This window comes from Lonchura striata, chromosome 2, assembly GCF_050655825.1.
Source record: "Lonchura striata isolate lonStrDom1 chromosome 2, ASM5065582v1, whole genome shotgun sequence".
NCBI lineage: Eukaryota > Metazoa > Chordata > Aves > Passeriformes > Estrildidae > Lonchura > Lonchura striata.
Genome location: NC_140704.1, coordinates 146,892,020 through 146,917,622, shown reverse-complemented (window position 1 = coordinate 146,917,622; position 25,603 = coordinate 146,892,020). Strand labels below are relative to the sequence as shown.

Below are 25,603 nucleotides of genomic sequence, written 5' to 3'. Positions count from 1 at the left end.
CAGGTTTAAATCCTCACAGGATGTGACACAATTTATTGGCAGAACAGAGAAGACGTTAAAAAGTCACTGGTGAAACAAAAATTAAAGGGCACTATTTTGTTGCAACACTCACAAAAAGACAACAGCGAAACAAACACATTTTCCAGGAGGTGCGAAGGTCAGAGTAGACAGAAAAGAAATCTAAACTGCTAGAGATTCGATTGTAGTGATAGGATTGTTGCCAGCACTGGGAAGAATTACAAACTTCTAAAGAGAATTTGGCAATAAACTAATGAGTCAGGAGACAGCAATGAAACTAGGACACAATGATGACCTTAACTTCTGTATTAGTGGAGAAGAAAAGCAAGGCACAAGATACTTTTATCTGGTATAGAATAATGTACCATTGAGACAATAGGTAATGTGGGGAAAAAAGGAAACAATAAGCAAAATTAAGAGTCAGGAAGAAAACCTTGGGAAGTTTCTTCAGATTTGATGGAAACTTTAGCAGAGATATATAATGTCAGAATCATGGAATAATTTGGGTCGGAAGCAATCTTAAAGGTCACCCAGTTCCAAACCCCCTGTCATGGGCAGGGACACCTTCCACTAGACCGGGTTGCTCAGAGCCCCAGCAAGTCTGGCCTTGAGCACTTCAGGAGAAGGAACATCCACAACTGCTCTGGGCAACCTCTTTCACCCTCATAGCAAAGAATTTCTAATGTTTAATATAAACTACCTTCTTTTCATTTAAAACTTTCTCCCTTTACCCTCTCACTGCAGGCACTGTTAAAACGTTTTTGTCAATATTTCTTATAAAAAAGACAGGAAAGGAAGTTGGTGCTAAATGAAGGCAAATACTCCTGATGCCAACTGGCTCTACTGCATCCCAGCTGGAAGGGTGGCAGGGAACCAGCAGGGTGACAGCCAGGAAAAAATCATGGTATCAAGGAGAAGGGTGCCCAGGAAAACCATGCGTGGGTGGGAGCCATACCACTGGCCTGAAAAGAGCATCTGTAAAAGAAAGGTTGGAGAGAATACACAATGGGGAAATGTCCAGGGAGCCAAAGTGTCTCAGTATGACACTCTGCACACATTGATAAGTCTCTTGTGTCCAAAGCAGGTGGGGAACCGTGTATGGCCACAGCAAGGGAACCAGATGGGACACAACAGGCAGGGTGCATTGGCAAGGGGAGCCATTGCAAGGCACGGAGTAAACCCTTACAAAAACACACACATCAGGCAAACAGCTCTAGTGTGAAACTGGACACAAACAGCCTGCAAGGAGCAAATGACAAATGAGGTCAAGTCTAAGAAGATAATTATCAAGTGCATGATAGAAAAAGAGACCCGAATTTTGTGAGTCGTTCTGCCTGGGCAGGCCCCTAAACTTGCTCAAAATGGTACTGATTTCAATGACTCTCATATCTCTGCTGGCATCGGTCAGAAAAAAGCACCAGGATGAGCTGAAAAGTGCTTACACACTTCAGTAGCTCATTTTCCCTGCAGCAGACCAAGACCCAAAACAAGAAAAGAAGCCTTTCCATGGGCCTTAGTTCAAAAATATGGCCAGGGCAGAGATGAATCATTGGGAATGAAGGAAATCATAGTGAAAGCCCCAAAATGATCAGCAGAGTTTTCAACAGCAGTTGGAGAATTACTCACTGGTGATTCACATATTCTATGCTCAGAAGGGGCTGGTGATCATACCCTCTGGTCCCCTGCACACCAGGCAGCTAAAACCTCACTTTCCTTTAGGCTCTTTATCACTGGCTGGACTGGAGAATGTAATTTAAACTGAGTTCTTCAGAGACTCAGCCTTCAGAGACAGAGATAACCCACCTCCATCTAGGTGTCTGTCATGTCACCTGGTGGTCCTTCTGCATCTGGTGGGGTTAAGGTCAATATATCCACTGGAGCCTCAGAACTTTCTTTGTTTCATCCTAAATTAAGTGACTGTCCTTAGTTGGCTGAATCACACCCTGGTGCTGACTGGATCATCACCCAAAAAAAAAAAAAAAACCAAGACACAGAGTCCTAAAAAGTGGATATAGATAATCATAGGCATCCAGAACTGGGTGATATGTCCCAGGCCATGAATCCCAAGGTCCAGAGCATCCTTACATTTATTACAATTGTTAATCTCATTTATTCTGAATGTGTAGATAAATCACACTAGAAATTAGATATAATTTTTCTACCTTCAGCTTCCAACCACTGACTTTTTAATATAATTTTCTACTTAACTGAAGAGCTCTTCACAATTAAATTACTCTGCTATTATACTCTCATTTTCTCTGGATCAACAGAGTTCATTATGGTCTAGATCTGCTATTACTGAAGACTAGATAATGACATTGGATCAGATCAAATATTTCTATTAACCAGAAAAGAAGGATCTAAAAGAATTTGTGAACCAAATGCTCTATAAATGGGATTTAGTTTGCCACTACTTCACCTTTTCCTGCTAAAAAAAAAATATAGAGCAATAGCAACTCCCACATATTTCCCCAAAATCTTTTACTTCCAAAGCAATTATCCACATAGACAAGTGTGGATATTGACAGATAAAATAGAAGTTCCTTTCATGGGGAAAAATACAGAAATATGTTAGGAGCAAAAAACATGGCAAAGTAATTTCCCCTACTTGTTTGTGCTGGTGGGTTTCCTCTTGGATTGCACAGCAAGTACTCACAAGGTGAAGGCATTGCCCACAAGAATACAGCAACCAAAATGAAGAGTCATCAGATTCTATTTTTCTCTCAATCTCAAAACACAGTTTCTTCCTAAAGGCCAAAGAGAAGATTTAAATAAGCAACACCCACTGCATGTGGATCACAGAAGAAATTCTGAAATCTACCTGTAAAGCTGACAATCAGTTATTACAAACTACTGAATGTTTGAGTAGAAAGCTGCCACTCTGAATGTTGTATTCATGCATAACTTATCTGGAAAGGTGCAGCTTTCTTTTTTATTAATGCATTCTTTTTTCACTAAAACTACTATTTTTATTCCAAAAATAATTTTTCTCTTCTTTTTGTTTCAGAGAGCCCCAAGCCAGAGGGGAAAAATAAAAATCAAACAACATATGCTGCCAGAAAAGTGATACATCATATTTCACACTGCTAAAGGATAGAAGGAGCAGCTCAGAAAGCACCAGGTTAGATTTGGAGCATCTGCACTGTTTGCTTAATAAAAATTGATGCCTGCTTTGCTGTTTCTCTTTCCCCATTCCAGTTAGCTGGAGGCAGACCAGCCTTTCTCAGAGCAGGATCCTGTTGTTAATGAGAACTACTGAAATACAGTGTTGGCAAAGACTTCAAGAGACATCCAGCTCAGTCCCTGGCAGAATCAGGAACACCTAAACCATCTCTGACAAATTCTGATAGCAGATGACTCAAAGGTGCTTTGATGCTGCCTGGAGGCTGGGGGAGATCTGTGCACGCACTGACAGCCCAGCTCAGACAGCAGGACTGGGTTGCACTTGCTTTGGGAGATGCTTTTCCCACCAGCCCTGAGGGCTCTGGGAATTGTGTAACAGCATCCACAGCCCAAGGGCTGACCTTACCTTCAACACTTATCTGCTCCAGGAGCTCAAAAGGAAAGGGAAGCCAACCACAGCTCCCCAGAGGGGTTTCCCAGCATATACAAGGTCCACAGATAGAGAGGAACCCAAGCAACCCTGATGACCCCTGCAGCCCCAGAGCTGGAGGAACGTGAGGATGGAGTCCTCAGTAATTTCACAGAGGACACCAAGCTGGGTGGCAGTGTTGATCTACCAGAGGGCAGGGGATCTGGGCAGGCTGGGTTGATGGGCTGAGGTCAAATGTGTGATGTTCAACAAGGCCAAGTGCCAGGTCCTGCACTTGGGTCATAACAACCCCTGTAGTGATACAGGGTAGGGGCAGAGTGGCTGGACAGCTGCCTGAAAGGATCTGAGGGTCTTGACTGACAGTGGCTGAACATGAGCCAGTGTGTGCTCAGGTGGCCAAGAAGGCCAATGGCATCTTGAACTGTGTCAGTAATAGTGTCACCAGCAGGACCAGGGCAGTGATTGTCTCTCTGTACTCGGCACTGGTGAGGTCACACCTCATATCCTGGGTTCAATTTTAGGCCTCTCAAAACCAGAAAGACATTGAGGGGCTGGAGTGTGTCCAGAGAAGGGCAGTGGAGCTGGAGAAGGGTCTGGAGAGTGAATCACATTAGGAGTGGCCAAGGAAGATAGAGTTTTTTACCCTGGAGAAAAGGAGGCTCAGAGAGACCTCTACAATTCCTTGAAAGGAGATAGCAAGGTGGGGGTTGGTCTCTTCTCCCAGTCAGGAAGCAACAGGACAAGAGGCAATGGCACCAAGTTGCACCAGGGGAGGTTTGGGATGGACATCAGGAAGAACTTCTTCACTGGTTAAGCACTGGAATGTGCTGCCCAGGGAACTGGTGGAATCGTCATCCATGGAAGTGTTCAACAAATAACTGAACGTGGCCTTCAGTGCTGTGTCTGATTGTCATAGTGGCATTTAGTCAAAAGTTGGACTCAATGATCTCGGAGGTCTTTCCCAGCCATAATGAATGATACCATGAATGACCCTGTGAGGAAATGGTGTAGGCCTGAGGGACCACAGGCTGTCAGATACTTCTTCTGAGCTCTTTTGAGCTATTTCCACAGCATTTGCTGTTGCTTCTTTACTGCCTGAGGTCCTGGGAGAAACTTGATCATTATAACAACACAGCAAGACTCCAGCACCTGCAAAACCTGTGCCCCAGAGGGCTGAGGTGTCCCTGATGCCACCTCGCACCTCTCCCACATAAAATACCCGTTCTCTGGTATGCTCACGATGTCCATGTGACACTACGAGGCAACAGCAGGTTCCAGCCTTCCTTCTAACTTAACATCCCCATCTCTTTATCAACTGGATCTCTAGCAGAAGGCTACAAAGAACTTCCCAAGCCTTGGGCACTTAATGTGTTAAGAATTCAATCCTCTTCAAATTCAAGTCATATGGTAGTACTCTCTGCAGACAGACATCTGATGCTTGTAGAAAAGAATGAATAGATAGAAAACAGTAGCACAGAGGTGAAGACTGGAAATCAAAGTCATCAGGGAAACAAATAAAAACTATAAAAAGTTAGAGACAAAACCTCTCTGATAATAATAATAATAATAATAATAATAATAATAATAATAATAATAGTATAGGATGGTTTCATTTCATTATAATATCATCAAAATTGCTCCAAAAAGAAACAATCCAAACATATTTTTGCACCTTAGATCTGGATTGCACCAGCCATATTAAACAAAACCAAAGAAAATAAATCCAAAGGCTCCTCCCCCTTTCCTCTCAGAAAACCCTAATAAACAAAAATTCTTACAAAATGAGCTCTACAACCCTAAAAAATAAAAAAAAGAGGGTTAAAATCTAACAAAAATAGTTTCTAATTAATGACTATTGACAATTTGGATGGATTTATATGCATGACAACAGTGAGCTTAGTCTTCCAATATATTTTTTTATATATATAATCATCAGTGCAGAGAGATGAGCTCTTTTTATCTTTACATATGTCAGTTCTGTTCTCTCTTCTCTTGGAAGAGCAAGAGCAATGTCTGACATGCTCCAAAAGCTGCTCTCAACTACTCTTCTTCCCAGTTCTTTTTCAAAACCAAACTGGTTTCTTAAATAGTGAAATTAAGACATCATTTCTGCAGCAGGATCCCACTAAAGTGTCTTCCAGATACCACCAGATACCATCTTTCCTGCCCTTCTTTTCAACAATTCAAAAATATTCAAATGGCCTCTACTCAAGCTGGGGCATTCTGTGATAATTCTTGTCTCTGAAAAATGCTCTTACCCATTTAGTTTCTTCTTGTCCCAGTGTAATTTTTGCCATCACCTCCCTTTAGTCACCTGTGAAGCTCACCAGGAGAAGATGTGGCAGATATGCGAGTGTGGAAACTGGTTTGGGAAGCAGACAGGCACCCAATTTACATGAGAGCTGGCAGAATTACCTTTCTGCTTAGTGATATCTCAAACTTCCTGAGCAACACAGGGCCCTCCTCTGATTAAAACCAAAGTTATTTTAATTCAGTTATTTGTATTCAGCTATGGCCTTTGTTCTGGGAACACAGCCAAGTGAAGTACTGAATACTTAGTGAGTATAATTAGAAAGGTAAGTGGTTCCAAAAGGAATGAAATCAACATACACATACACAGTCATTATACAGGATGCATGAGGGGAAAGCTGAAGAGCAGAGGGCAAAGATTTGGACACATACACACAATAAAACTCCCCACACCCTAAGTGACCTGTCTCTACCAAACTGACATCTCTGTCAAATTAACTCCATTCCCCTGATAATTTGGAGAAATGTTTGTTTGTGGAGTGGGTGGGTTGGACTCATGACCTATTTGCTGAGGCAACAAAAGCTCTTGAAAAAGAACCTTCCAAAGACCTGACAGGCTTAAACCTTCAGCAAACAACATGTTCAAAATAAGCAAATAGTGAGCAAACTTCATCGATGAACTGCCAGCACAGAATGCCTTGAGATCTCCTGGAGCAGCTCCTGCCTGGCAGTCCTTCAGGCCTTTTCTCATGGCCCCATGTAATCACATGTCCCTTCTGCTCTTCAGCTTTGTTTCCAGCATTTGAGTCATTGCTGTGTTTAACATTCAGTGCAGCTTCATAAAGAAACCAGCTTATCTCTATCCAGATTGTTACAGGTATTTACATGCTACTTGATCATGAGAGAATCAATAGGAATCAAGTACCTAAATATCCATGAGAATACAGGCTGCAGTGACTAAAACTGAGAAAATATGTTCAAAACAAGTGGCTGCAATCACTTAATTGCTCCTGGGTTTATGGACATGCATTTGTTCAGATGAGTCTTTTCGAGCAAGTTAGGCTCTGCCTGAGCACATTGTGCCATCCCTAAAACATCAGACTGTCATCCATAGAGATACCAAATCCTAAGAAGAATCCAAGTTCAAGCCTGATAGAGAAACTACAGGAAGGTCAGCAAAGATTTCCACTAGCTTAAAATTCTCATTAGTTCCTAGCTAGCGTCTGCTTGCCCACCTTAGTGGGGAAGTCATGCAGCAGCTATGCAGGGTGTGTAAAAAGAAGTTCCTCTCCTATGATAAATAATGGTTGAAACCTGCAGGATAAGGACTACAATACGAAGATGCTCACAATATGCTCTTTTCACCATTTAGCAGAACAGCAACCCAAGAATACAGACCTCAGGCCCTATCAGTGTAAGACACACACCCTCATAACTTCTGCAACCTGCTCAGGTCTGCCCTGGTTTCTAGAGCAGGGAGAAGCTGTTTCACAGAGCCCACTATAAACCATCTTCTTCTCCCAGCAGTGAAACATGCATTTATTTCCGAGACAAAATTCTGGATCCAACCCACGTGCTCATTTGAAATCTCACATCTGACTTTACAACCAGGAAGCTTCAGTATCTGAGTTAAGATGATGAGAACATGTAATCTGAGGTCAGGCTAAGGCTACTACATTTTGCCATCCCAGCTTTTTCAGATTTGCACTGGCATAGCTGTGCTAACTCCAGAAGCATGAAAGAAGCTCCTGCTTGCAGAATTTGTTTTGTTGGTGATCAGATGATGGAAACAACAAGCCGAAATCACAAGGCAAAGCAGAGCATCATCAGAATAAACTGCTTTCCCAGTAGGAGATTTGGTCTGAGTATTTCAGACAAATTCAGGTGTTGGTTTAACTTGTAATATGGGTTTAGTTTCTTCACCTCACAACTCATTCTGCTCTGCTCTTAAACCACTGCCTATGTCATGGCATCACAACTGCTTTTCTTGTTTGCTTTTACTTCTACCCATAAATTGCTTTTCCCAAACCAAAATTCCCCTACTCCAAATCTAGTTTTAGATTTTATTTTAACTGATTCCCATGACAGACCATTCACTCAAGCCTGGAATGAAGTATTAAAGTTGGGCCAAACTCCAACAAGCCCAAGGCAGCCTCATTCAGTGTGACAACATACTGTTAAGGTGACTTCTATAGCTAAGGATCAGACTCAGGACTCAATGTTTCACAAGCATTGCTATTGTCAAGCCATTCTCTATTTAATATTCCTACCTTTACTTCAGCCTTCCTTTCAAATCCAGTGTTTTGAAAGGGGGCTGTTTTTCACCTCCCTCAGTGCCTACAGGATAGGTATAACACGTGTGACCGGCACACTCAGGATAAATATCCCCATGCAAGCACATCATCCATATACATGTAGCATTTTTAGGCCCCACAGAGTCAATTGTCACACTCTGAATTTCCATTTTGCCAGTCTGGACCAGGGGCTAATCTCATTGTCAGTCTCACTGCTGTTATCACATTGTGACAAAACATTCAAAGTAAAATCAACAAAATATCCAACATTAAGGGAGATTTCATACACCACAGACTCAGATAAGATATTTTCAATTTCCTACAGTGTTCATCTGTATTACAAGAGACTGGAAAATGCAGTTTTGTTGTGTCAGTCTCCTGGCTAATATTTTAATCATTTTAACCATCCCTCTGCCCTTCAGTTGGAAGGGGAAGTCTTCACTTCTTGGCCTGGTATTTCTGCACATTTCTACTTTCTGCTTCATTTTTATTCCAGAGAGGGCTGGTTTTCAGCTGTGGACAAAATGACCTTTGAATATATGTCTACAAAGAGATTTGAGGTCTTTTGGCTGGTGGTGACAGTGTCTATCTGCCACCACTACCAATGCCCTGATTTAAGTCGGGATTTGACTTTATTACCAAGATTTAAAAAAAAAAAAAAACCAACAAATTACTACAGCACTCACACTGCATACAGAAATCATGTCCAGCTTATGCACTGCAGTACATCTGAACTCACTGTGCCTTTGCTATGCTGTGGCATTACCACTATTCACTGCCACTCTCTGTGAGCCTGTAATAATGTCTTCCTGGTTAATTGCAAGTTTTACTGGTATTTTTTCTACTTATGAAGATGCTTTTTCTTGAACTAGGGTCAGGTTTTCATCATTTTCAGTAAATAAGTTTTGACCAGAGAGCACAGTTTGTGCTGGCTTCCTTATGTGGCCAACATTTCCCTGTGAAAAGCGCGTCATGAAGATGCAGCTCCCAGTAAGTTGCTCACAGTTTTGGCCTTGTCTGCGTTGCCGACAAAGTGTGTTTTTCACACAGGGATTAATTAAGGCACATTAGTCATCTCCTGAAAGCCAACAACAGGGCGATACAGTGCTAACACAATAGGTCTTCTCAACTGCTTGGCAGCGCTGTACTTAAAAATGTGACTGACCTGAGCCTTGCTTCCTATGAGACCCTGTGAGCTCTTACTGCACACTTCATTTCTGCTTCAGAAAAACTCCTTTTCTGAGTAATGAAGAGGCAACCATAATTTTTAGGTTTTTTTCCAGTAAGTGGGTGTGAAGGTGACAGAACATGAGTGCTCAGTGCAGGCATAACATTCTACAGTATTAGATTTATATGTGATATGAAGAGATGTTAAGGCACAAATCCAACCACAGATGATGCAGCAGCCCTAATGGCAGGCAGACAGGTTCTGATCTGAGCCATGGTGATTGCCCCATCTCACACCCAGCTCTGGTTTTGCCCCTAGTTAACAACTGACAGTGAAAACCCATGAAGCTGGAGTATAACGACTGCTCCTACACTTTCAGCACGGCAATCCAAAGCACTTTCTCCTTGATGGGAGGAATGACCAGAGAAAAACTGAGACTGCTGCTTGGCTACCACTGAAATCTAGGTGCCATCAGGATTCAGGTCACTGATGCTCAATTCAACACTGAGCACTCTGCACAATCAGAGTTTGTGTGTGGGTAAGTAGGTGCATACAAAACAGCTTCATCAGCCAGCTTGGGACTTCTGATCATGGTGGTTTGTTAAATGTCACTAAAATTGAAGTGCAGAATTTTGGGGAAAACCCACTGGCTGTCAGGACCTTCAGCACACACTGTCTCCTGTCCAGAAGGAACACAAAGCAAAGGGGAAGTAATTTCTTTATGACAGTGCTCTTCCTGAAGGGAAGGAAAGAAAAACAAGTACATGAACAGGAAAAGGCACCCAGTACAGACTGTCCAAAAGAAGGAAGGGCTAAAAAGTGGAAAAGTCCCCAGTCATATAAAACTAGACTTTAATTTGTGAAAGAACAGTACTCAGCACCTAGGGAAGTTTGAGGAAGAGATGAGCCAGATGACTCAGTTACTTAGGAGGAGACAGACTGTGAGACCAGACAGAAAGAAAAAATGCATGGTAAAGAGAGATGATTTGTGATCGTAGTACAAACACAGGAAAGAAGGAAAAAATTGAAATAAATATGTACAGAACATTGTCAAATGTGAAGAGCTCATGCTAATTTTTTCCTAGTCTTTGGGAAATATATCCCACAGCTTGATGCAAGACCATTTTATCATTCAAAGCTTCTCTGAAGGCCTGGCTTCATTATCCATTGCCATCTTAGCTGCTCCTTCAAGTATTAACTACTGGATGAAGACCTGAGGAATGAAGAATAGAAGTTTGCAGGTAGACAAGAAAAGAAACAGCATCGGAAAGAGACAAAACAACTGGTTTAAAGAAAATGAAAGCTAATCCAGTAGTTTAAAAGAGGAAGGGCCCTGGCTTTAGCTCTTTGAAATACATGTTTCCAGCTTCAGCCTCCAGCTTCCTCTAAAAAAACCAAATAAAATTCTGTGGATTTTTTGAAAGTGCCTGTTTGTCTTAGAAAGAGCCCTTGGAAGCTGAGCAATGACTTGCCCTGTCAAATGTGTAACACTTACCAGCTTATAAATATGCAAAACTAATATAACACAGGCATGGTGCTCTGTTGCCATCTGAAAACTCAGCCATACTCAAGGGTGATTCAATCTGCATTCATTGCTTCTGTGGGAACAATCCATTTGTGGGATGTTTTCCATGTTCATGATAACCTCTGAGAAGCTCAAAATGAATTGCCATCGAGTGGAGGTGACTTCTCAGGAAGGTTTGTCAGTTTAGCTGTAATCATATAAGCAAAACAGAGTCACTGACCCCCCAAGAATCAATACAGCTATGCCAGTGCAAAAAAATTTACAATAGTTGTCCTTAAAGCATGTCTGCAATACAGATTTGGGACAGAATCAGTCATGGGACGTGTGTGATGTGTGACAGACACTGAGTGCCCAGCCCACACGGATTTCCAAATGGCTGTGCCTTAACCTGGGCAGAGAGTTCCACTAAGCCACACAGGCGAAAGAGGAGTTTTGCCCATGTAACCTGTACCACATTTTTCCATGCCAGAAATATGTTCATTGAAGAAAACCAACATTGTCTGGGTGTGAACCAGGTTTTTTACCAGTATAGGTCTTATTTGGGCTAATAATTTTTTTTAAGATACAACACTGAAGAGGCAAGTCCTTTTAGATTTTCCATGTACAGGGCAATGACTTGTGTCATCAGATGTGCCCATTGTCCGAGTTCCACCTATGAAACCAGTGCCCTTAGCTTTGGGTGACCTGAAATGGAATGCTGTACCTGGCTTTGGATGAGCTGTATGATGCTGCTTTTGCCCCAGGAAAAAGTTGTTGAACAGAACGAGTAAATAAAACCCCTGACTTTACTCTCCCCCAGGAAGGCAGACCTCTGCATACAGTAGAATGTCAGGCTCCAACCCCTGGGCAGAGAACAGAAAAGGGGCAACTCCATATCCCTCTCTTGGCACACAAGGGAACACAATTGCATTCAGCACTGCATGGGCTCCCACAGAGTACCCAAAACCTCAGGGATAAAGCCCTGGGCAATTCATCTTATGATCATCCAAATATTTACTCAAGAGCTTTAACAATCCACTGATGCCAATTTAGGTGTCATGTACATCTCCATTCACCAGCCTCAGAGGAAATGACAAGTAAAAATTTCAACCAAATTTTGGCCTTGAGGTGGTGGTGTTTTTTTAAACAAGAAAAAATATAAATGAGGGTTAGCAGCTCCTTTTTTCACAAGTTTCTATCTAACCCACTGAATTGCTTTAGATTAAAAAATTACACTACACTCTGGAGCTATCTCACTCAGAGTTTTTGGTTCTTCATGAGTTTTTTTTTGAAAAAACCCATCATCTTTAGACTGGATTTTTAAAAGCCTTTAATTATTTTTAATTGTGAATGATTCAAATTTGCTTTGTTTCATTTGTTTGTTCCCAACAAAATGTTTTATCTCTCTCGTAAAGTTTGTTTATATAGAGACAAGGACTCCAGTCTTGCCTTTTCAAGGTGTGTATTGGAGCTGCTCATTAGATCTGCAAAAGTGTATTTTAACATAGTTTTGTCAGCGTAAAACAAATGTTGATTGCAGACTTTGAAAGAACAGCCCAACCAAGCAGTAGTTCCTCCTGTGCCCTGAGAGGCTTTTGCTTTCCTCTGTCTCCTGACCTTTTCCAGCTCACCGTGGCTCCTTCTCTTCACCTTGGCTGTTACACCTGAGCACTGCTCTGGAACTCTGTCTTCCCACTTTCCTGACAAAGATTGCCCTGGTAAGTTATCTGGAACAACCAAACAGTATCTGCTAGGCTCCAGATTTGCTGTCCCAGGAAATGTCTTGGTGGGAAAAGGAAGGTTGTTGCTATTGCACACCACGCCCCAGCTCCTGCACTAACAGCAGGACCAGTCATGCTGGACCTGCCATTTCTCTGGAAGGGACCAAACCCTGACATAATCCCAGGAGGATGGACAAGTAGGGATGATGGGACCACTCGTGAACAAGCAGCCCACTAGGACATTGTATGTACCTACAACATTGCTACAGCCTCCCCAGAGGACCTGGAGTTCGTCAGCCTGGGAGTGGTCCCTAAAACAGGAAGACCAAAGAAAGTGACGGGAACTCATTCAAAGAGAGTCCCTCATGTCAATTCTCATGCACTGAGATGTTTACATTAGGTGAGAGACTGACCATAGCTATGCAGCTTGGAAGGGACAACTCCTCGGCAAGACATCTGACTCCTTAAATTTTGCTGAAATAGCCACACATTGAAACCCAGTCAGCTGGTGTGCCTTCCCACCTAGAAAAAAAATGTGAGCAATCTTGTATAATTAGAATAATTACCATTTGTAGTATGATGATGCTTTGATGCAACCTATTTTATGTGGCTTTTTATCATTGTTCTTTAATTAAAAAGATCTCCAGTTATTGAGATCAGCACGAGTGTGTCACACCTAAATAAGTGAGAAAGCAACTTTACCCCAGATCCTAAAAATAAGGGTTATTCATAATTTGGATACTCCTGAATCTGGCAGTGCTTATAGCTGGGGTTTGGTTTGCACTTGTGCCTTTAGGTACCAGCCTGTGCTTGGTGCATAAGGAAAAGAAGCAGAGCCAGGAAGTTTCTTAAAGCTACAGCTGGAGCTGGAATCTGCCATGCTGGGTCTAAGTGCCCTCCCAAATCTAACAAATTCTGCACCTTTCCTACTGTAAAAGTTGCAGATGTGAAAAATATCCTATGAAACAAGCCAGAATTCCTTTTGTTTCCCCTTAACCTTTTAAACAAAGAGAATCCATTAAAGGAATGTGGCGTATTCCAAAATGTATGGACTTTACAGCAGCTTATGAAGTACAGTCATAGAACTGCAGCATACAACAAGTGTTTGAAGGTCCTTAACATTCATTCCATCTTTGTTCTTATTTAATTAGTAAACATCTTCAAAGGGAACTGCCTGACTGCTCAGGCAAAAGGCACAAGCAGTCCAGCACTGCAACAGGCAAATAAATGTTTAAAGGAAGACATTTGGAACATACAAGAGGCTGGGTTTTTTCATGCAAAAAGGAGAAACAAAACCTTTCTCTGACTCACAATCCTAGTTAAGGACAAGGCAAAACTGTTCCTGTTCTGAAGGCTGCTGTGACACTAGGCATTCATTTACAAAGAACTGTGTCTATATGCAGATTTGTGCCGAAATGCACTTGGGATTTGCAACTACATTAGCTACACCAGTACTGTTTCCACGTAAACAGGTTTTTTTGTCACTGGTTAGCATAACAATCTCAGGAGTATTGACCCGTTGGAAAATAGTGCCCCTTGACTCAGAGTGAGCTGTTTTCAGACTTCTGGCAGAGTATTTCTGTGCACATCTCAGTATTAAGCTGGCTGCAGAAAGGACTGGAGAAAGCCCTGGTTGTGTAAACCAGAGACCTCTTGAAACCAAAAAGTTTCTACATAGACAGGAATAGCTCTTACAGGCAGACAGGGTCAAACTTTGATCTTTAAAGTTAAGTAACAGTCTGCTCTCCTTCACAGTGCCTGAGTGTCTCTGAGAAGTCTGTTTTGCAGCCTTGGTGACCAGGTCCCCTAAAACAGATTTTGTGGAGATAGGTGGAAATCAGGCACATAAAGCATCCCAGTGGTCCCTGCTGCTGGCCTTTGCTGGCAGAACCATGCAGTACATGTCCTGCTCTGAGCTGGAGAGGGACCCTGGAGAAAAGCTGTTGTAGGGCTGGGATGGAATCTAGGGTATGAATAGGAGGGGTAGAAATGCACATGTCAACTCCCTTCACTGTTCTGACAGAACTAGAGAGAAACTGGATGACAATTTCTTGAACGATGCCAGAAACCTTCAGCAGAGGTCTTTCCATCACCACACTGAAAGAGATCAAAGGCACTGCCAAAGAATCATGGGCAAAATGAGTTAAAAGCCCCTCCACCACATGCTATAGAAGAAAATATATGAAGAAAAAATATTTGAGACAAAAAGGAGAGCTGTTATTATGTCATCTGACTGTCATGTAAATTCAGTTCTGGATGACCACAAATTTTCCCTAGAATTTTAAACCTTTCAGTGCAATCTGGATTCACTCTGCAATTCATATTCTCTAATCCTTCCTCTTTGCCATCTGTCAATCACCTGTAGTTTGAATAGGAGTTCTTTCTGGCAAAGACATTTTTATGACATAGAAAGATTCAGACTGGCATCACAGAGTTACTTCTCCATGCTGGAACATCTGTAGAGCCTTGAAACACCATTTTAAAAATCAGTGAATTTGTAAATCCTGTAAAAAGAATATTTAAGCACCCACAAGGCATTTTAGGCCTCTTAGATACTGATGACTCAAAAATTAATCATTGCTGATTAAGAGAATTTTATGAGACAAAATAATGGAGTAATAAATATCCAAAGATTCTTTAAAATTATTATGATGAAACCTTATTTTTTCATCATAAATCATACACATAGAGTACATAACCCATATAGAATTTGAGAGTAGGGCTAATGTCTGTAATTAAACAACATAAGCAAATCTAGTCAGGAGATTGTCTTAAAATGAAAAGCCACAAATAGTTGTAGGGGATTTTTCAATGCCTTCTTTCTTGAGATAGATCCATAACAAAAATAAAAAAATAATAAAAATATTAAAAATATGAAAAAATATGTGGATTTGGAGTTTGGTTTTGCTTGGGTTTTTTTTTTTTTGTTTTGTTTTTTTGTTTTTTTGGTAGGCTTTGTTCTTTTGATGGAATTTTCCCATGATTAAAGGAAAAACAGAACTGTTGCAAAAGTTTCCATAGGAAGTACTTATCATTTCCCAAACAGCTCTCATCTTCTTTCTCTTGATTCATCCCTTAGATTGAAGCTGTCTAAACCCTGAGTCCCAAAATGGTACTTAAGCACCGTGAAAAAAGGGAATAATAAAATAATGCCTGGTGGACTATATATAACACTATGTGATTTACGGGCTAATACCTGTCCTGTTATTATTTCTCTGCTACTGTTAAACAGATGACTTCAGGAGAGCAAGGAATTCACTAAAATAATCCTTTCCTCTTCAAGAGTTAAAGCCCCACTTCTTGAACATATGAACCAGAAATGAAATTAACTTTTGCAGCCTTCTCTTTGCCATAAAAGGACTCCTCTCTCGGCAGCCACCAGAGTCCATTAGCTGGGAAAGCAGGCAGGTGTAAAAGAAGTTCATGTTTAACCTCACTGGGTTTGAAAGCCAGCACTGAAGTTTATCAGCTCACAAGCCCGTGAAGGGAGGAAAGGCAGAGAATGGGATTTAGTCAAAGACTTACTCAGAGTTAACACAGGCCACTGGCGCTAATAAACAAACATTGCCAGACATCAAAAGGAAGTAAGTAAATCTGGGAAGGTTTAGTCCAAACAATGGAAGGGCAAGCTAAGCCTGTTGCAGGGTGGGCAGTGGAGCGGGTGACTTAGAGATATTAACCCTTGCCTAGGCCACAGAGGCATAACAACAAGAGGATTGAACCCCAAATTTGTTCCAGAGAAGCAAGACATTTTTAGCCCAAAAGTCAGAAAACCCCTACCTTCTGAATCTCAACTTTCTTTGGTTCTCCACCTTAAATTAATCATGCCATGTAAGACTGGGAGTCAGCCCAGTACAAAGATTAATGGACAAAACTTGACTTCAAGAGTTGAAATCTGTACATTTTCACACAGTGCCCAGGCAATCACTGGGTGATGGCCTCACAGCAGAGGCCATGGCTGCTTGGCACACTGGAGCTTGGAGTTTTCTGTGTTTGGGAGACAATTTCCACTGCAACCAAGCAGTGTGACTGCAGCCCATGGAGCTTGGTGATAGGGAATCTGTGAAGACGAAGCAGCACTGCCTTTTGCAAGAATGTCTCTGAAGTCTGGAAAACTTTTTTGAAAATGCACAGCTCCCACATCTTCCTTCTTTACAGGGCATCTCCTCACCTTAGGTCTCTGCCCTAGGCAGGGTTGATTGACTACAACCAAATTGTGCTCTTAATGCTTATCTCGAGTTTAACTTCCAGGTTGGGAAAAAGGCAACATACTTAACCAGACACAATTCATCACAGGGGCAAAAGTGTCATTCACTCATCCAAGGCTTCCTGATCTGTGTAATCCCTTTGTCTTTTCAGTTCTTCCAGTTTGAGATACCAGTTTTGCTCTGCCCATAACATACTGCCTGTGAGCACAGCTCCAACAATGACTCCATGGAGGACATACGTACACCTCTGCTCTGAAGAAGCTCTTCCTGAAGGGAAAGGCTCTGAGGATGCAGAAAAAAGCTGGAAGAAAGGAAATATCTTTAAGTGACAGGGCTCAGTGTTATATGAGTCTCAGAACTATGGGTGGCCATCCATGTTTAGAAGGGTCATCTGAACCAGCAGAGTTCAGGTGGACTCCACCAGGCTCAGCCAAGGATCTCCTTCTGAGCCCAAGGAGCAGGAGCTACCAGCTTGCACTGGATGCCCTAAAACTGACCTTCCTTCTGCAGAGCCAAACCTGCTACTGAGTATTTGGGAACACTGGGCCATGCTTCCTCTCACAATCCCATTTTTTGGAGGCTGAGGTGGAACCAGAGGCACTGTTTTCAGAAGTCAGAGCCCACCCCTCTGTGCTCATCAGGGGCAGATCTCTCATGGGCTTCTGCTGTGCATCTCCCAAACGTTTTTGTGTCGCCTTGTTCCTGAAAGAAACAACCACATGGTGACAACTGTAAGGAATGGAAAGTTGTCCCTCAGCTCTGTACTTCAAGTACAGATAAAGAGACGAACAGGAGGCATTACACAGCTTCTTTCCCTTTTGCCCAGGAAGAGTAAAGAAAAGGGAAAATCCACAGCTCCTTCCCAGCAGCTGGGCGCCTTTGATGCATGCTCACCCTCCTGAAGGGTGCTCCTCTGGTTGGAAGCACAGGCACTGCCTGCAATGGCTGCCTGCAACTTATCCCCCAGGAAGGGGCAAGTGTGTGAAAGGGAGACCAGAGAAGAGACTGAAGGAAGCAGAGAGCACAGCAGCCCCGAGCAGGACAGACAGGTGTGATCAGGTAGGTTTTTGCTGACCACCATGCTATTGTATCTGCAGGGCTTCAGGCTCCTCTCATGCTGCTCCCTCTGACATTTCACAGCAAGGACAGCCAAGCCAGAAGTGTCTTGCTCCAAAGGCAGGGGATACATTCAAAAAGAACGTCAAAAAAAGGGCCCCCATAGGAACCACAATCAATGTAGCAGTTTAAATAACATCATGCATAATACATTGCAAACTTCCACCTCCAAGAGAGAGAGATGGCTGAAAAGGAATGTAGACTGAGCCAAAAAGAAAGCAAGGCTTTTTCCAAAAGGCAAAGGCTAGCAAATCTGTAAGGGCTCGCAATCTGCTATAGCACAGTTTGTTTGAAGGCTGGGGTGAAAAACAGCGAGCCAAAAAGGCCCCAGAGCCTGAGGATTATTCACTTGTTTTCTCTTCAGTTTTTTATTTTTGTTATTTCTGCTTAGTCAAGGCTCGTTTTGGCACCTCAGGAACTCACATCTGTCGCTGGGAATGCAGGCACAGACCACCCAACACAGAGGAACCTGCAAGTGCTGAGCCACAGCTCCAGGTGGTTCCAGCCTCACTTCTTTGCCACTCTCCTGCCTCCCAGCTCCCTTTCCATCAGCCAGGATGTCTTGTCAGGTGCCGTGTCACCTCAGATCTCTTTCAGATCACGGCGTGCCGCCTTCCTTTGTCAGGCAAGGTAACTCAATGACAGGTTGATGTGCAACGGGTCCATGTTTCTTTTATTAGGATCGTGTACCTGCTGTCACTTTGGATAAGGACTATCTATTTCAAGTGGTTTCCTGCGAAGTCAACAGGGCTGAGTTTCTCTGAGAGGTCATAAGAATCATCTGGAATTCCCAAGTGTGTCTAGTCAAACCTGCATCCCCTATCACAACACGGCCAGCTTTGTTACTTCAAGATCCCATCAGGTACATAAGCCCTAAAGCAGACATCAGAAGCCCAAAGAACATAAGCACATATTTAACTTTGAACTAAAGGATTCCTTTAGATGTCAGTTTTATTACCCCTGTGCTTAAAGCTAGGCACATGTCTTTTGTGGATCCTAACAGCATCAATAATTTACATTGTGGAAGCAGCTAGAGGCCCCATTTATGTTGAGATTGTTGTACAAACAAAATAATTGACAGTCTCTGCCCTAAAAATCTTTCAGTCTGGAAAGTGAATCTGCAATTCCCTTTGTAGCTTGCTTTTCCCAGATTTATTTTTCTCTCATATTTAATCCAATTTAAACACTTCCATGCAGCAACATCAGCATGTTATTTTTAAATTCAGCTTTTACTGACTAATGAGAAGAAGTGACCCTCATCTTTTTTGTTGAAGAGCAGAGGCAGCTAGGCCTAAATGCTGAAAGATTTAGTGTAGAGCAACCAGTAATTTGGAGGCACAAACTGAGACACGAGCCATGAATTAAGATGCTTCTGAAATATTTTGTGAGCTTTCAGCACTACCACAGGCTTCTCATCAGATCAGCTGTTTGCCAGCCAAGACAGTAAAAATGCACCCCTCAGATTAATTCTTCCCCAAGAATTTGGGTTTAAACCACACAGGATGCTTTGCTGACTGTATTTGGCTACACAGGAATTGGTATCAGCCTTCTTGCAATGTGGAACAGATGCAAAAGCAACAAGCAGAACAAAGCTGCTGGGTTTCCATTTTCACTTTGAGATGGTCTCATGCTATTCTATTTGCTGTTTCTTTGCAGTTCTAATCCCATACAGAGCAGGTCCTGGAGACAGAGCATCTCTGAAGATCAGGTGTCTTGCTGCAGTCTGAGTGTTTATGTGTACAATTGTCATGAGGTGTCCTCGCTCACTTCTCTTCCCGTAAGGGAAGCACCCTCCTCTGCAAAAAAACTGATTCCCATTTTCCACAACTGCTGTGCAACTGCTCTGGACTGTCACTTGTCCAATTTTACAACATGAAGCCTGAAACTGCATCCTGTGGCCCAGTCAGTGCTGAAGAAAGTGGAAAATTTAATGTCTGGCTAGTTTTTATTTAGTTTTTTTAAGTACACACCACATTATCTGCAGTACAGTAGAGCAGATTCCTTTAGCACAATGTTGCCCCACTGACTCATAGTCAATTTATCATCCTCTAAAATCCCCCAATTCTATTTCATGATAGGAAAATACTGGTTAGAAAACACAAAATTTCCTCTTTTTCAGGAGACTGACAGAACTATTTAAGGGTTTTTATAGTATCTGCTGTTTTCATCACATCCTTAGTGTGCACAAAGTTGACCACATTCAATATTCTTCTTAATTAAGTATCTGTAGCTGTAATATAAGACCCAAAAGCAAGCCAAAATAAAACAATAAATAAACATTTTTATTAGATTTCAGGTTTTCTGTGGAAAGGGACTGGAGTATCCACACATTTGTTACCAGTTTCCAGACATTCCCCTGTGTTAAATCTACGCTCTCCCAGGCAGACACAGATGCCATCTCCAAAAAGGAACACCCCAATCAGCACAAGGAGAAGAGAAGAAGCCCTTGCTGCTGTTATTATAAGCAAGCATTTCAGTAGCATCCAGAGGTTCCAGCAAGGCCTTCAAAAGCAAGACACAACTCACCTGTAACATCTCTGCCGAGCCTCATAGGGTCAGGTTTAGCCTCCAAAGGTCTCTGTTGAAGAGCAGCAGTAAAATCAGCACTAGTCCCAGCCCAGACACCTAGGAGAGCAGCTGAGATTGCCTCTGACACAGGCAAGATTCATTTTATAAAGTACTAAATTAAAGACATGAAACCATTTCTTTAGGGAAAGGAGGGGAGCACCAAGCCACACTCCCAATCTCACTATCTTCTACCCCTCAAAGCTGCCACCCAGCCCACACAGTTGTCCTTTTTGAATTTTTCTTTCTCAACCCAAGCAGAAGCTGACTTTGCAGCTTTCTCAGCTTGCCCTGTTCCAGTGAAGGCTCTTGGAAAGCCCCAGCTGATCTGAGGACCAGAACCACTCTGTGCACCTGGCTCAGAGCTGATAGAGAACAGCTGGAGTTCTAGAGATGCCCATTTCCAGCTCAGGTGCTCCCTCAGCAGCTGATCCCATCCACCTGGAGTGACTGGTGGCAGCTGTCCCTTCTTCCAGACACGCTTGGCCAGGAGCTCTCACATGCTGTCCTCTTCAGTGATGCTTTGCTCCAAAGTTGGGGTACAATGGCACTGTGACCCAAGCACAAACCCTGGCACAGAGGAGACACCATGGATCTTGCTCCCTGGGGGCTCTCTCTGTGCTTTTCCTGTTTCTCCATGAAGCCACCATCAAGCACCCTTTCCCTTTATGCTCTTCCATCTCTTTGGGACTTCTGAAAATCAGCTGTTCTTTTAATTTAGACCTCAGCCCAGTAGGCCAGAAATAAGCAATATTCCTATTTCCATAAAAGACTCCTCCTCAGTGATAAGGGTAATAACAACAACAACAACAACAACAACAACAACAACAACAATAATAACACTGAATCACAACAAACAAAAAACAGGATTCCAAAACAAAAATCCACATTTGTTGCTGATTCTGGAGTAAGGGTTTGAAGCCTATTTCCTTAGTTCCTACAGTTATTTGATTTAGACTTTTGGTCCACTTCACCCTGTTGGCATATATTAAATTGTGAGAGCTGAATATGTTTTTAGGTCTTTTATCATATCAACTAGGGGTGTAAGTAGTTATCTTGTGGAATTTGTCTGTGGGGCAGAGAAAGCAAGCTCTTCTTTAAGTTTGAGCAAGCTCTTCTCTCACAAAAAGATTCCTTTCTCTTTTATATTTTCTACTGGATTGTATTTAATAGAAAATATTAGAAACCGTACTGTATTCAGGAGAAAATCCTTCCATTGTTATCTCCTTCTTCAAGGTGGGCAACCCTCTGACAGATCTGTTTCAAGCAGAGCACTGAGGTGCTACACTGGAATGATTTGATTTCTACCTTCCTGAGATCATCTTTCTAAGAAGAAGCCACACATGTGCCTCTGGTTTACTGAAGAGCAATGCAAGCGATGGAGAAGATCCAAAGACAGCCAACAGCATTAAGAAGACTTCCCTCAAACTGACTGGGTCTGGATCACACCCAAAGACAGTTGGTCTGAAGAGAAAGAAAAGAAGAGCAGAATTTGAGTATTCCTTAAAGTGTCAGAGACATAAGCAAGGCTGCATGCAATAGAAATAAGGAAAGGCTGGCTGATATAGTGCAGCGGTTTCCCTACAAGCTTTTCTTTGTTTCTATGATTTAGGACAAGCCAATTTCTGACAGATTAGCCAAGGACCCATTTTCCTTTCAGGAGAAGCTGTGGTGAGCATCAGTAAAGGCTGAATATACCACAGTGCAGAACAACTCTGCTGCTTGAGGTAAGAGCCTCCAGCAAGGAGCCCGAGCCAGCTGGTCTGAGCAGGGACAGGCACACAGGCTCTGCTGCCAGACACGCAGCTCTATTTGCAGTACACAGGCACCTGTAGTACCAGACAAGGGCTACAATGAAATTTCTCTCACCCAAATGCTGATCAAAGAGCACTGAGATATTCCAAGCCAAGGTAATGATAATCCAGCAATGTGTTCCCACTCTTGGTACAGAGGCACTAACCCTAAAACAATCAAAACTAGCAAAAGGACATTGGGAAATGACCCAAAGTTACACTAAAAGAGGGTCAGGTTGGATATTAGGAAAAATTTCTTTACTTAAAGGATTGTCAAGCATTGGAAGGCTCCCCAGAGAAGTGATGGAATTACCACCCCTGGGTAGACATGGAACATCATGATATGGTTTACTGGGCATGGTAGTGCTCTGTCAAAGGTTGGACTTGATGATCTTGGGGGTCTTCTCCAACCTTAATAATGCTATAATTTTACAATTATTGCTGCTGCTCTACAGACCAACAGATACAGACCCCTAAGAAATCCCATAGCTCTTTTAGAAGGATGAATACAAAGTTATGATAAAATTCACGTTTTTAAAAGATTTTGTGCTGCCTACATACATCTTTGCCATTGATATCCCCTACAAAAACCCAAGACATTCCTCATCCTTGGTGTTGGCTGCATATGTGCAGAAGGAAAGCATCAACCAATTACTGTTTATAAAATGTTTTTTATTCCGAAAAAAACTGTAACTACCTCTATAAAGATACCACACCACTAAAGTTTTTGCTGGATTCAAATGATTGATGAATTTTCAGGTAAAAAAAAATGTCACTTTGAATCAAATAAGTCAAAACTGGGCACAAGAGAGGCCAGAGAATTTCCTGCAGCAGGTTTCATAAGCAGATTAAAACCTGTGGCTACATCTTAAAATCATAGAATTCTTTAGGGTGGAAAAGACCTCTAAGACTATTGAGTCCAATTGTTAACTCAGCACGTCCAAGTCCACCACAAAACCTTGTCCCTAAAGTGCAACATCTACACATCTTTTAAGTCTCCCTAGGGATTGTGACTTCACCAATTCCCTGGGCAGCCTGATGCTTGAACACCCTTTCAGTGAAAAAAATTAATAAACTATTCCTAATATTCAATTTAAACCTCCTCTGGCACAATATAAGTTCATTTTCTCTTGTCCTATTACTTCTTACTTAGGTGAAGACACTGACCCCCACCTGGCTACAACTTCCCTGCACAGAGTTGCAGAGAGTGCCAAGGTCTCTCCTGAGCCTCCTTTTCTTCAGATTTAACACCCCCAGCTCCTTCAGCTGCTCCTCACAGGACTTGTGCTCCAGCCCCTTCCCCAGCTCCATTGCCCTTCTCTGGACACACTCCAGCCCCTCAGTGTCTTTCTTGCAGTGAAGGGCCCAAAACTGAATACAGGATTGTCCCCCCAGCACAGGGGGACAATCACTGCCCTGGCCCTGCTAGCCACACTATTTTGGATGCAGACCAGGTACCACTGGCTTTCTTGGCCACCTGGGCACACTGGCACATATTCAGCCACTGCTGCTCAGAGGTCCTTTTCCTCTGGGCAGCTTTCCAGCCCCTCTGCCCCTCCCCTGTGTCACTGCAGGGGTTGTTGTGACCCAGGTGCAGACCTGGCACTCGGCCTTGTTGAACCTCATACAATTGGCCTTGGCCCATCAACCCAGCCTGTTCAGATCCCTTTGCAGAGCCCTCCAACCCTCTGGCAGATCAACAGTCCCATCCAGATTCATGCTGCCCACAATTGACTGGGTGCCCTCGATCCCCTCATCAATATCATTGATAAAGAGATTAAACAGAGCTGGCCCCAATACTGAGCCCTGAGGAACACCACTGCTGACTGGCTGCCAGCTGAATTTAACTAAATTTGTTTGTGGCAACAGAGGTAGCAAACAAAAAAAGGAGTGTTTTTTTCCCAGAGAAAGAAGGGCTGATACCTGAAAGAGTTTCAGCACAAATCTCTCAGTGATTTTAGTAATGATAAACATTTCAAGATCCCTTTACTAAGTTTTCACTTAGGGAACATATATCTGTTCTGCCTGTCCTATCTGTTACTGTTTAGGGCAGAAGGTTTTTATCCTCCTTCTTCTTCCCTGGCCCAAAACCACAAAATGGCTTTTCCTGGAATGGTTCAATTGCATGTAACTATAAATTAAAGATGAGCTATCTATACTGAAGTCCTGTTCAAGACCCACATCAAAACAGTTCTGTCCCACATTTACAAAATGTATATTTACTTCATGCTAAGAAAACTGACATTTGCAAGTGGCTGTGTGCTTTGTGCTTCAGTGAAAAAACAAGCTTTAGCTGTGGTTTGTGAAAGGTGGGCTTCTCTCACCAGAGGCACATACTTTCCCAGGAAAGGAAGCACTGGTCTCATTACGATCCAGTAGAGGATGAATTGCCCTGCTAAGAGGAATGTTTTGCAAGTTTGGTATCTAAATAATGCAGAAAAACACAGAACACTCAAAATATTAAGACCTACCATTCATATACAAGTTTAACCTGGAGGCTGAAGCATGGCAGGTAGGAAAAAATTAAAAGCATTTCAAAGTGCCAGGCAAAACTCTGAATGTATCTTCCCACAGTGACATCTGCCCACCCCTTACCATAATGGAAAGTGTGTCTCAATTGTATCAGTATTTTCCCCCTGACCTCTATGCCTACATATCAAACATTATAGGAAAAAGTAATGCAAATAAACATACTGAAAATGAAATTCAGAACTCTTAAAATCAATGGCAGTTTTGCCACTGGTTTCAGCAGAGCCAGATTTCACACACAGATAACAAAGCAGGTCATCGATGTCCATGTCAGATCACTTCCTGACTCTATGAATGGAAGCTCCTCTTGGCAAAGGGAGCTTGGCTTTTACCTTTCTAAAGTCCTAATTCAACACAGTACTTAAAGCCCTTGAAAGAGAGATTATTCAGTGTTACACTAAGTAAGCACTTATCCAACTGCAAGCTGAGTTTGTAGCTTCAAAGAAAACACACAAGTGAAAATGGACATATCCTCGCTGGGAGCATGGCAGGACTGAGTTCCCCCTAACCCTTGCTCTCCAATGCATTGTTTTCTGGTATTTGAGTGACTGAAAAAAACATTTTCCCAGTTTGGGGAAAAGTGGCATTTCTGCATCCTAGACAACAAAGGACTAAAGGAGGAAGTATCTCCAGGCTCTTGCTGAGTATCACATTTCTGTCAGGGGTGGTACCCTCAAAGCTCAGCAGCAGTCCTCAGGAAAATTCTCTGAAACCCAAGGCTTGCAAGGTACCACCAGAGGCCAGTTGAGGTACAGAGTGGCATTATCCAGTCTTGATCATTCTTCCCATGCTGAAGCAGCCATCAGCTATTCAGTCTCCGAGGATACGTGATCTAAGTCTCCACAACAGCCTTAAAACCTGGTCTCTCCATAAAGCCCATCCAC

The 25,603-nt window shown here is 42.5% G+C and overlaps 1 protein-coding gene across 22 annotated transcripts in view; it reads right to left on the bottom strand.

Moving 5' to 3' along the window:
• LOC110476993 (uncharacterized) overlaps positions 1–25,603 on the bottom strand; it is a 169,232-nt gene continuing 143,629 nt past the window's right edge. For 16 of the 22 annotated variants that reach the window (XR_014953073.1, XR_014953067.1, XR_014953061.1 and 13 more), the window contains one exon: positions 1–25,603. Coding sequence is in view for 1 of the 22 variants with exons in the window: in XM_085572564.1 (XP_085428690.1) it covers positions 25,552–25,603 (52 nt within the window). In the remaining 21 variants the exon portion in view is untranslated. The other 6 variants (XR_014953062.1, XR_002466501.3, XR_014953063.1 and 3 more) reach the window with 3 other exon arrangements.